We start from the raw sequence: 13,104 nt of genomic DNA on the forward strand, positions 1-13,104 counted from the left end.
GCGGCTTTTTACAGTCGCCGATTGTCAGCAATTATAAAACCGAAGTGCAAGGCTCGAATAATCGTATCTCCTCTTCTCAAATTGTCCCTTTTTGAGCGCGAATTAGAGAAAAATTACCGTAATAGAAATTTCCAATGCAGTAAATCCTCCCGAATTGTCCCTCAGTTTATAAACAAAGACGGACAACGTGTCTTTGCAATCAGTAAGCCCACTGTCCAAAGAACTGAATAACACTGGCGTTTAGCAAATTGTGTACAGAAATTTTTTCACCGCGATTACGGCTCGTTGCACGTAGAAGGATTAACGAAGTCCGCGAATAAGGAATTATTTCGCGTGTTAGTTCTCACCGACTCGGTCTCGTGTACGTAGGCGGCACGATAAGAAAAAAAGAGAAAAAAGAAAGGAAAGCCGACTTAAACGACGGGACCAAATATTACAGTTAACGAAGGGACTCGCGTGTGTAAGGAGCCGTGTTTGAAGTGGAATAGATAATCAACGCACGCCTCGTCGTCGTGGAAAATCCAGCTGACCGTTCACGGGCTCCGCTCTGTCTTAAACCTACGTGTAGCAGGCACGCTTTGCGCTTGAATTTGAGCTCTCCAGAAAATTATAGAGGTTGGTTTGCAGCGCGGTGCTGGCCAAGCTAATCCCACCGTATAATTAACCACTAACAACCGTCCTGGGTTCTCTCGTACAAACCTACGTCATAACTCATGGCTAAGCTTCCGTGAGTGCATGTAAGTGCGCCCTGCACGTGTATACGAATGCGCCGCGCCGCGGCGTCCTCTCGTCTTTTTTTCTTTTTTTTCCGTTGTGTCACGATACAATCCGAAAAGCGACGCCGCCTGCACGCCCGTGCGATCGTAGGTGCAGTAATTAGGTGCAGCGTCACGTGCTCCAATCCGAGCGAATCACACTTGAAACGCTATTGATTCGATGATAACAATTGACCAATTTTCTTATGAACGTCACTTATTATTCAAGGCGAGTCGCGCAATTGGGCCGGCAATCTTGCGTTTGGTTAGAGAAGAATAAGGAAGAAGATTCAATGCTGCAAGACCCCGCGATTGTTAACCCTTCTACGACACACGGATCAACCGTGCGCTTCGAATCGCGTCGGCGACCGAGAAAAAGCTGTAACTAGCAATTATTTTCTTGCGGTTTCATCGAAATATACATATACTGTCTGTGTATTTACGCTGTACAGTATCTACAGGGTGTCCCAAAATTATGGTACTTCTTATTTGAAATGACTTTATCCTTAGCGGAAATGCAATCCGCGGCTTTTCGTTTACGAGTTGTTAACGGAAAACAGTTTACGATCCGCAAGGAGTGAAAACAGTGCGAAACGATCGCAGAAATCGTGAAACTGTCGCCCACAGACTTCTAAATATTTCAAAGTTGACAGTCAGCAGCCTGCGAGTAATTTTTTAAAAGAATTTTCTCGTACGACATTTAATTTCGTTGCGAGAAATATGATCAAAATCTGAGCTTTTCTTTCGAACATGACGATTGTGGTTAATTGAAGGTGGCTATGACTTACGAATATTTTTATTCGTTTTATAATTACGTTTGTAATCATTGTATGATTATTATATTATAATTATATAATTGTAATTGTTATCTTATTATATAATTACGTCTTATAAACATTCATTTTATAATTACGAATATTTTCATTTATCGAATCATGAGCGCCTCTTCAGAGGATTTACATATTTTCGTTTATAATCATTATATAATTATTATATTATAATTATATAATTATAATTGTTATATTATTCTATAATTACGTCTTACAATCATTCATTTTATAATTGCGAATATTTTTATTTATTGAATTATAAGCGCCTCTTCAGGATTTACATTTTTTCGTTTATAATCATTATATAATCATTATATTATAATTATATAATTATACTTGTTATATTATTCTATAATTACGTCTTACAATCATTCATCTTATAATTGCAAATATTTTCATTTATCAAATTATGAACGCCTCTTCAGTATTTACATTCTGAAAACTCGCTATCGAATTATCTCGCGCGTTGCTTCTATTAAAAAAAAAAAGAAAAACAACCGATAACATTTTCGCTCGATTAAAACGTTAGATGCTAAATTTTGTTTTCGTTCAAATGCCGTTTTAATAAATGCACGTTTGTTTCTTCTATTGCAGATTGGACGACGAAAAACTGTATCTGATCAATGTAAGTAATCCAACATTATCCGTGCGAAAACTCGAACAATTCGACGATTGTTCCCGATACATGTAAAACACGTGTTGCATAATTAAAGCGGGGGGGACCCGCGGGGGGAAGATCGTTTCGAACGAACCGCGGGCCGCTGAAAGAATGAAACGGGGAAAATTCTATAGCAATACCGTATGTTCATAAAAGCACGCTTTAGCTAATCTGTCCGACCATTCCCGTTTATTTCTACTTGTTACAGCCGGGGCGCCGCTCGCACCCTCCCCCTTTCGCATCGGGGGGGCCGCTTTTGTCGATTCTGGGACGGATAAAATACTATTCGGCGCGAGATAAATCGCGCGTCGCCTATATTATTTTCAATCGCGGGCCAGAAACCAGATAATAACGTGGCAATAAAAATAGTGTTTCGCGTGGCGTCGTGTGCTTGTTTATTTTTCGAAATGTTTCCGTTCCGTTCCGTTCCGCCGAATCGATTTTCCGACCGCGAAACGGTCAACTGAATAATGCAAACTTTTATCGACGCGCCTGTCACATTCGAACAGCCGCAATTAAATTACGCAAAATTCCAGCATCATTCGTTCTTCCATTTACTTTTATCGCCGTACGATATTTCAAACGCATATGCGAGATCCTGGTTTTCCTTTCGGATCGCGACGCCCGGTATTTTGTAAATAACAAATCGAAACTGTTAAGAAACGATGACTTAAACTCGTCCGAATTTCACGAGCATTGTATAGTAAACGTCCAAATGCAATCCTATTTTGCACGCGTGTTCAAGAAACCGTCGAACATTCTTTCCGCAACTTGCAGAAATCGAAAAATTCGAAGCTCGCGTTGCGCTTCGCCAGAAAGATTCGAGACGATCGAAACAACGACAGCGACTTATAAAATCCTCTCTCTAATTGCCCTCGCATATTATGTCGGTGTTAATTTCGAAAGGAATCCCCGTCGTCGACGCGGAAAACAGCGACCGGCGCGGTCCCTAATTATCGCGGCGAAATCGTCGCGTAAAGTCCGAGGAGCGCCGAGTCGCGTTGCGCTTCGCCAAAAAGATTCGAGACGATCTAAACAACGTCGACGACTTATAAAATCCTCTCCAATTGTCCTCGCATATTACGTCGGTGTTAATTTCGAAAGGAATCCCCGTCGTCGACGCGAGAAACAGCGACCGGCGCGGTCCCTAATTATCGCGACGGAATCGTCGCGTAATGTCCGAAGAGTGTCGAGTCGCGTTGCGCTTCGCCAAAAAGATTCGAGACGATCTAAACAACGTCGACGACTTACAAAATCCTCTCCAATTGTCCTCGCATATTACGTCGGTGTTAATTTCGAAAGGAATCCCCGTCGTCGACGCGAGAAACAGCGACCGGCGCGGTCCCTAATTATCGCGGCGGAATCGTCGCGTAATGTCCGAAGAGTGTCGAGTCGCGTTGCGCTTCGCCAAAAAGATTCGAGACGATCTAAACAACGTCGACGACTTATAAAATCCTCTCCAATTGTCCTCGCATATTACGTCGGTGTTAATTTCGAAAGGAATCCCCGTCGTCGACGCGAGAAACAGCGACCGGCGCGGTCCCTAATTATCGCGACGGAATCGTCGCGTAATGTCCGAAGAGTGTCGAGTCGCGTTGCGCTTCGCCAAAAAGATTCGAGACGATCTAAACAACGTCGACGACTTACAAAATCCTCTCCAATTGTCCTCGCATATTACGTCGGTGTTAATTTCGAAAGGAATCCCCGTCGTCGACGCGAGAAACAGCGACCGGCGCGGTCCCTAATTATCGCGGCGGAATCGTCGCGTAATGTCCGAGGAGCGCCGAGTCGCGTTTTGCGTCGGGTATTTTTTGAAGCGATCGCGAACCGACAACATTTATCGGCGTGGCAAGGCGTACGCTTAATTACGACAGCTTTTCTGCCTTTCCTCGTGGCGCGCATCTGGCAGGAACTGGAAATGGAGCGTGGTAAATGGACGCGTTCTACGTCGTATCAAACGTTGCCGGCGTCATAGCAGTGTAATGCACCGCGTCGTGGGCATAACTGTATGCGCCAAATAACCGGAAATTACCAGGGGCATTTCAATCAGAGTACCCGGCAAGCTTCGAACACGCGGGACCATCGTTTACTCCGCATAATACCTGGCCGTATGATAATCTCGCAAATCGAGCCGGAGAGCAACCTCTGAAAATCGATTGCTCCGTTCTCTAACAAACCTGTCCTCGTGAACGATCGATCCTCAAACATTCTGCAATCCCTCCCTCCCCCCCCTTTCTCTGTGTATTCGTTCACGGAGTTGACTCGAAACTGGTAATACTATGTTACAATGTCGCTCTCTCAGATTTCTGTGTATACCGGCTCTTAGCTTCGATTGAGACGCCTTTACTCTCTCTGTTTTATTGCTGTCCACCCTAAGCCGAGATCGGATCGTTCCGAACCGATCCGTTGTTTTCCTCCGGACGAAGGAAAATATTGCATCGGGATTCGTAGGAAGGCGGAGCCGGTTACCGAACGGCAGCTCGCCGATTACGGTGCCCGCGTGATAAAGACGCGTTAAATCTTTCTGTTTCGGTTTAATGAATCGTTCGTTTGTTAAGCCTAGGTTTACGGGAAATATCGCACGAATATGAAACAATAGAGCCTCGCGGCTCATTTTTATGATTGCGGATTGTCAAGATTTATAAGAAAGGGGCTGCAAGGCTCGGATAATCGTATCTTCTCTTCCCAAATTGTCCATTTTTGTTTATAAACTGAAGGAAAATTGGAGAGAATTTATCGTAAGTGGAATACAAAACCTGTAAAGGCAAAAGAATTTCAGAATACTGTTATATTATTTTTGATATATCGGCGTTATTAAATGAAGAAATATATTGTTAAGTAACTTCTGTAACGCGCAGTTGACGCAGACACATTTTATTTTGCATAAATATCCGCAGCGTACAGTAATTTCTCCCTAATTCGCGCTCAGATTGCGCAGAGAAAATGGACAACTTTTGGACAGAAGAAACACGATTATTCGAGCCTTGCGTCTCGTTTTTATAATTATTGACAATCGGTAACTGTAAAAATAATCAATAACTACAAGAATAATCGTATCTTCTCTTCCCAAATCGTCCATTTTTGTTTATAAACTGAAGGAAAATTGGAGAGAATTTACTGTAAGTGGAATGCAAATCTGCTAAAGACGAAAGAATTTCAGAGTATTGTTATATTATTTTTGATATATCGGCGTTATTAAATGAAGAAATATATTGTTAAGTAACTTCTGTAACGCGCAGTTGACGCAGACACATTTTATTTTGCATAGATATCCGCAGCGTACAGTAATTTCTCCCTAATTCGCGCTCTGATTGCGCAGAGAAAATGGACAACTTGTGGACAGAAGAAACACGATTATTCGAGCCTTGCGTCTCGTTTTTATAATTATTGACAATCGGTAACTGTAAAAATAATCAATAACTACAAGAATAATCGTATCTTCTCTTCCCAAATCGTCCATTTTTGTTTATAAACTGAAGGAAAATTGGAGAGAATTTACTGTAAGTGGAATGCAAATCTGCTAAAGACGAAAGAATTTCAGAGTAATGTTATATTATTTTTGATGTATCGGCGTTATTAAATGAAGAAATACATTGTTAAGTAACTTCTGTATCGCGCAGTTGACACAGACACATTTCATTTTGCACAGATATCCGCAGTACATTCTCTATCCCGCAGCAATTTCTCTCTAATTCGCGCTCAGATTGCGCAGAGAAAATGGACAACTTTTGGACAGAAGAAATACGATTATTCGCGGCTTGCGTCTCGTTCATATAATTGTCGACAATTGGTCACCGGCGTCCAAATTACTGTACTTGTAAACGATACGACTAAGAAATACGTTACACAAAATTATTACATTAGAATTCAGTGGCACAATTCGACGGGGAAAAAGCCGGACTCGACGTCGCGACTAAATTCGTACCGAACGTCGCTCGGTGCTGCCAGATATTTCTCTATCTTCGAAACGTTTCGTTGCTTATCGAATGAATTTCGAAAGTACCAGCAAGACCGTACAATAGCAGTCGATGAATTTTCAGAGACGGAAGGTCCCTCCGTTGGGAATCGATCGCTGGTTAGTTAACCGTGGGAGAGGGAAAAAAAACCGTCCGTTTCATGAATAAAATGCTAGTTATCGAGATCGTAAATCGTTTGGCGAAGTAGAACGAGGGCCGCCGGAATCTAAAGTAGAAACACAGGGCTCGCGCGGGGTTCGCCAGGATTTGTGCATCACCGGCAGCAACAGTTGATTTATTCGGAAAATTTTCACCGCGATAGTATTCCGGCACAGCTTTTCCCTGTAAGTCGAATAATTGCTGGCCCCTGAAAGTAAATGAATCTAATTGCATCTGAAATTTAAATAGGACTCGGCATTTGCATTTAATACCGACATCGAACTAGCCATGCGGGGGATCGATAAAGCAGGACCAACCTTTTCCTGCTTCGATGTTTCGTCTTCGATGTTTACCCTTTCCGTTAACAATACATTTTTCCGAACTGCTCTCGCACGGAAATCGAACGATACGGTTTTCGGCTCGAAAATAATTATTTATTCGGATAAATTCATTCAATTCTGATGCTGTGCACAGTCCCTTTCAAGAGTATTGGAACGCTCACAGAGAATTAAATTAATTTGTAATATCGATAAGAAATTGTTACGATTTTTCTTGCATTTATTTCGTTAATAGCTCGTAAACAAAGCCGCAGATTGCATTTTAGCAACGGTAAAAGTTACTTAGAATGACCTCAGCTACCCCACATTTCTGGATTGCGAGACATTTTTAGGGACACCTTATATATTGTGTATACATTTTACATTATAAGAAACATAACGACAATTTTATAAAATAAAATTGAATTTTCTTTCCTTTACGGTCATAATATTTATCGTTTTCATTGTATTGTATTAAATAAATTTAATTATACTGCGCCAATGCTGTCCTCTAGAAAGCAATTCTTTTTCTGCATGAGAACACCAAACGAAATTATTACGTAATGTTATTGAGAACGATAAAAATTGTTAGTGCCACCACAAAAGTTATTAGAATGTTTTCAAACGTAAATTATAGATTTACGAAAATTATAGAACGATCGTCGGTAGATAATGCGTTGAGTATGAATAATAATAATAATTATAGAGAATAATAATTATTATATATATATAATATATATAATAATAATTAATAATAATATATTTATAATATATTATATATAACAATAATAATTTCTCCCAGAAATGTACGGAGATCGGAATTGAAACCGACTTAACTTTTTTATTTCTAATTTTGTTAACAAAATTCGAAGGCAATTCGGAGCTCCGCGATTTTCTAACCTAACTCACACCCAAACAGAATATTTTGTGTTGTCTTCAGCATCGACGTAGCAATAAATTACATAGACGTAATAGTACTAGCAGAGGGAAATTCACAGCAACCCGAAATATGGCATTTCCGGGCGAAATTGCTCTATTTCGTTCTTCTTAAGTTCGAAAGAAAATCCGAAACCGTTGCAACTGCGAAGAAAACGGTGCGGCAGAGGGTCGAGATGGAAACGCAACAATGGAAACGAAATCGATTATGCAGATCGGTGGAAAGTGAAGTTTACGGTTGAAATGAGTATTTTTGTAAGAGCCTATTAGACCGGCGGAAAAAGAGTGGAACGTTGAACGACTTATACGACGTTGATAAGGCAACACAAGTTAGCAATATTGTGATAAAGGAGAACAGTGTCCCTCCCGTGTAGTGATAAACGGCGCGTCGAGACGCGCAAGGACGCACGCGATGTTCAGAGAGGAGAGAAGGTCACATGTAGGAAAGAAAGGAAGCGGAACGAAACTAACGAGAATAAAGAGCCGGCGTAATGGACGATGCACACCGAGCTTCGTGCTCACGCATACATAAGGAAACTTGGACGCGCCGGACTGATGATTATGAGAAAAACCGCGAAAATCTGAGCGAACGCGGTCTTCCAGCTTTTATGCGGCGATACAGGTTTCATGGTCAAGAATCTCAGCGTCGATCACGATAATTAACTCTTAATAAGTTTAACTGTTTAAAAATAAGTTTACTGCACTACTGTATGCAGTAACGGCGATATTTTCTATTGCGACGAGTATTCTCGTCGTGTAGTAATGGCAATATTTTCTGATAGGACGAGTATACTCGTCGTGAAGTGACAGCAATATTTTCTGATAGGACGACTATACTCGTCGTGCAGTAACGGCAATATGTTCTGATCTAACGTGTATACTCGTCGTGAAGTAACAGCAATATTTTCTGATAGGACGAGTATACTCGTCGTGAAGTGACAGCAATATTTTCTGATAGGACGACTATACTCGTCGTGCAGTAACGGCAATATGTTCTGATCTAACGTGTATACTCGTCGTGAAGTGACAGCAATACTTTCTGATAGGACGAGTATACTCGTTGTAAATTGATAACAATATTTTCTGATAGGACGAGTATACTCGTCATGAAGTGGCAGCAATATTTTCTTATAGGACGAGTATACTCGTCATGAAGTGACAGCAATATTTTCTTATAGGACGAGTATACTCGTCATGAAGTGACAGGAATATTTTCTTATAGGACGAGTATACTCGTCATGAAGTGACAGCAATATTTTCTTATAGGACGAGTATATTCGTCGTGCAGTAAATATTTCCTGTGGCGACGAGTATACTTGTCGTGCAGTAACAGTAATATTTTCTGTGGCGACGAGTATACTCGTCGTGCAGTAACGCAATATTTTCCGATACGACGAGTATACTCGTCTTACGTTTTACTCGTAAATCGTAAAGATTCGCCGTTTAAATCGCAATTTCAGTGAAAACCAAAATATATTCGTAAATTTTAAGATGTTCCGAAGGTTCGGAGGCCAAGACGCTTTTCAAAGAATTTGCAATGGACCTGCGAGCATCCTGTAAGCACCCTGTGAACATAAAAATGCAATCTGTTCGATGTTAGCTTTCGTTGAATTAGCGAAGAAAAATCTTCGACCAAAAAGTTTAAGTAAAGTAAACTTGCGAATCTTTGACAATATGCAGAACATATACATGGTCGTGTATCGTGCAATTTTTATTTGCTGTTAAAATTTACGAGATGACTACTTATTAGATTTAGCCTTCAAAATATCAGCTGGCGTACGATTTTACACTATGGCACGCGGACTGTAAGATACGGGACGAGAATCTAAGACGAGCAATTATAGCTTTTAGAATTTGATAAATCTAGTTAAAGAAAGTAACTTTTGCCTTAAAACTTTTGTTCCATTCAAAAGAGATAACGCTTGTCTTAAAACTTTCGTTCTGTCTCATACAATTCGCGTGTTACAAAATAAACTCGAAAAATGTCCGGAATTTCAGGAGTTCACTTTAACCCCTTGCAGTGAATTTGAGTAATTAAAAGGTGGACGATACGCGTACGTATGTTAAGTTATTATTATTAACATCTGTTTTACGTATCTTGCGAGTTGGTTTCTCGAATCAGTTTTCTATCATTTTCGCTGATTTTTCGTAAATCGATTGCCCCCCCCCCCCCCGCTCCGAGCGATAAGAGATGATTTCTTTTTAAGAGATTCCACCATTTAATTCGAACGAGTGATACAAAGAATTCTTCTTCGTATCATTGCGAACGTAATTGGTGAAAAATATCGCAAGACGAGAGAATTAAGCGTTTGCACGTTCACAGTATTCAGGGCTCCATTTAAGTGGCCCCGTTTTAATTATCAGGAGCTTGCCATTAGGCCGATATTAATGACGCACTCTCGTTCGAGCGTAACTTTGCCACTCTGTGAACAGCTTAGCCCAGTAACGATTATTTATTTAAGCCGGTCGAATGTAATGTTGGTCGTTATTCCTCCTCAGATTCTCACTCGCGGACACCGAGGGGACGTCTGGAAATCTATTGTGTAAATGCGATGCAAGATTTGCGTTATCCGACGTTTCGATCTGTTTACAGTTTCACTTTTTTCACGATGTCTCGGTCGCGTGGAGCTTCGATTCACGAACAATATATATATATATATATATATATGCCAAAAGATACTCTTCATATAGCAAAATAAATGTTTTTTCGTACTATTACAATAAGATGATTTTTATTGTTATAAAAATGTGCCTAAAGATTCACAGTTCGATAACATTCTCAACAGACCTTTATAAATCATTAATAAATATATAAATATTATAAATATTATATATAAATATATAGATATAAAATATTATATATATACACTACATTATATGATATTATATATTATATTATTATATTATATTATATTATATTATATTATATTATATTATATTATATGATAACACTATATTTTCGCATGACCCTGCATTTAAAGTTCGATATCGAAATAATAAATAAATAATATATATTATAAATATATAATATTTTATATTTATATATTTATATATAATATTTATAATATTGATATATTTATTAATTGTTTATAAAAGTCTGTTGAGAATGTTATCGAACTGTGAATCTTTAGACACACATTTTTATAACAATAAAAATCATCTTATTGTAACAGTACGAAGAAAGATTTATTTTGCTATATGAAGAGTATCTTTTGGCACATTTACAAGAAAAATAATATCAATTTTTGTTGATACATGCGCGCATAATTTCTAGACTTTCACACACCAACAATTTATTCGGCAAGTCACAGTCGAGTTATTACTAATTTACACATTCCTCGGGCTATTTATTATTAATTTACGTGTTCCTGCTGCATTCTCGCCCTACGTGAAAAATAGTTATACGTCGACCGACCGCATTAATACTACAAATATAGGCAATTAACGAAAACAATGCGTGATTAATTAAACGATTCTACGGATTAAATGTTAATTAATCGTAACGGTGGATTAAACGTTGATTAAATACGTTCCGCCGGATTCGAACAAAATGCAGACCTAATTGAGTAATAATTGTAATATAATATCGTACGAACGTAATATTCCGGGCCGAATTGAATCCGTGAAATATAAATTTCCTTGCCCCGCGAAAAGTGGACAAGGGCCGAAAATATGCTCGATATTTTCCAAGGATTTATTTTCCGCCGTTAAATCACACGTACTTGGTAATTGCCGTCGGTGAAATTAATTTAAAAGGTAATTAGGAAAGTAATTACATTTTTTAATCAGCCAACCGTCTAGATAAGCAATCTCGCCGAAATATATAAATGTACTCGTGTGCGGGTCGTAGATGAAATAATGCACAGCATTAATTGGAACGAAGAAGCAAATGCACGGGCACGGGTTCTGCATACGTAGATGGGCTTAATTTAAACCGCTGTCGCCGGATGGAAATCCGGGCTAAAAAAAAAAAAGGAAAAAAGAAAAAATTCCACGGTCACTCCTGTTGTATAATATCACGCGAAATGTATTATCGATCAACGTGAAAACAAAGAATGTGGATATTACACGGACGGCTCCATTTATACCGATTTGTATCGCACCCTCCCCTCCGCCCGTCCCTGGGAGGCAAAATAAAAACCGGGACGCTTCGAATGGAAATCAAATGAATAGAAATTGGTGGCTCGAATGAAGGAAATATCATAAATGTGAAATAACATGAATTCCCATGTACCAGGAGATATCGGTTCTTTGTTTATAACGTTCCCGATGCTTCCGCTTAATAATCTTTTCACATCGGTTCCGGCAATATTGTCATCATATTTTCGCCGCGTATCGCTTATTTACGCCGCTCTTCGCTTTTTCCGCTGAAAAACTATTTCGCGCTGCTTTGTTTTCGAGTAAAAAAGAGAAACGCTTTTAGGATCGGTGCGAAGGATTTTTAGGTGTTATTGCGGTTTCTCGACGACGGCGAAGTTTGACAGAGAAAATGAGACCTTTCAGGCCGATAAATTGACAAGCCGAACTATGCTTATTATTCTTTAACTCGAATATTTACTTTTCTCGAAATATTGGATCTCCGAGTGCACGAATTTCATTGAAAAGCGTGATGCAACGAAACCATACGCGTGCATATATTACCGCGGTTATGTATCTATTACTGCGAGCCAAATACTCCGGACGTTTCGATTGCTGCGTGTCAAGGTTGACATAACCCATTCTCTTTTAAATGTACGCGCACAGCTACGATTCCTAGGATCGAGATATTCTCACTGTAGCTCTTTACAAATTAGGTATAGGTGCTCTACGATCGAGCGTGATCGCACCGGCTCGTCGAGAACTGCGCTGTATAGGTTAAGGTACGCGGTTCGGTAAAGCGCCGCAGTAATGTACGCACATAGTAAAAAACTGTGCGCCAAATACTGTGTTGGTAAATAATATTTGAGGACAGATGATAGCGTCAGTGTGCGTCGATTTTTTATCGAAGTAACGATTACTTTATCTGAAAATAACACTAAAACGAATAGTTTATTATTAACCCTTTGCACTCGAGTGGCGACTCTGAAGCGCCACTAAAAATTGCTATACTATTTTTCAAAATGATTGTAATAGTATCAGACTCGTTTATATCTAAAAGACTCTTAAAATTGCAAGTTTCGTACTTGCCAATAGGCTTTCGTATGCATAAATCGCAATAAATCATATAAAATAGAAACACTGTAGATCAGAAAATATGTTTAAAATATAATTAAAATAGCTTCGAGTGCAAAGGGTTAATTACCAAAATGTAAATGCCTTTCGAATCAGCGTTCACAGCTGCCGTTACGAGTATTTCATAAGACTCGACGTTTTCATAAGCTTCCGAATAACAAAAGTCAATAAACGAATTAAAACTGCGATTGCTGTTACTTATACGTTATAAATTATCAAGATTAAACGTATACAAAATTATGAGATTCATTTCTAGAAGATTACACACTATAAAATGTTAGA

General features: G+C 39.3%; 1 protein-coding gene across 1 annotated transcript in view; it reads left to right on the plus strand.

Moving 5' to 3' along the window:
- Window positions 1–13,104, plus strand: part of Invadolysin (leishmanolysin-like peptidase, invadolysin) — a 250,768-nt gene that overhangs the window by 207,091 nt on the left and 30,573 nt on the right. The window contains exon 4 of the mRNA XM_076523715.1: window positions 2,180–2,210. Coding sequence (XP_076379830.1) covers window positions 2,180–2,210 — 31 coding nt within the window. The remainder of the gene's footprint in view (window positions 1–2,179; window positions 2,211–13,104) is intronic.

This window comes from Megalopta genalis, chromosome 7, assembly GCF_051020955.1.
Source record: "Megalopta genalis isolate 19385.01 chromosome 7, iyMegGena1_principal, whole genome shotgun sequence".
NCBI lineage: Eukaryota > Metazoa > Arthropoda > Insecta > Hymenoptera > Halictidae > Megalopta > Megalopta genalis.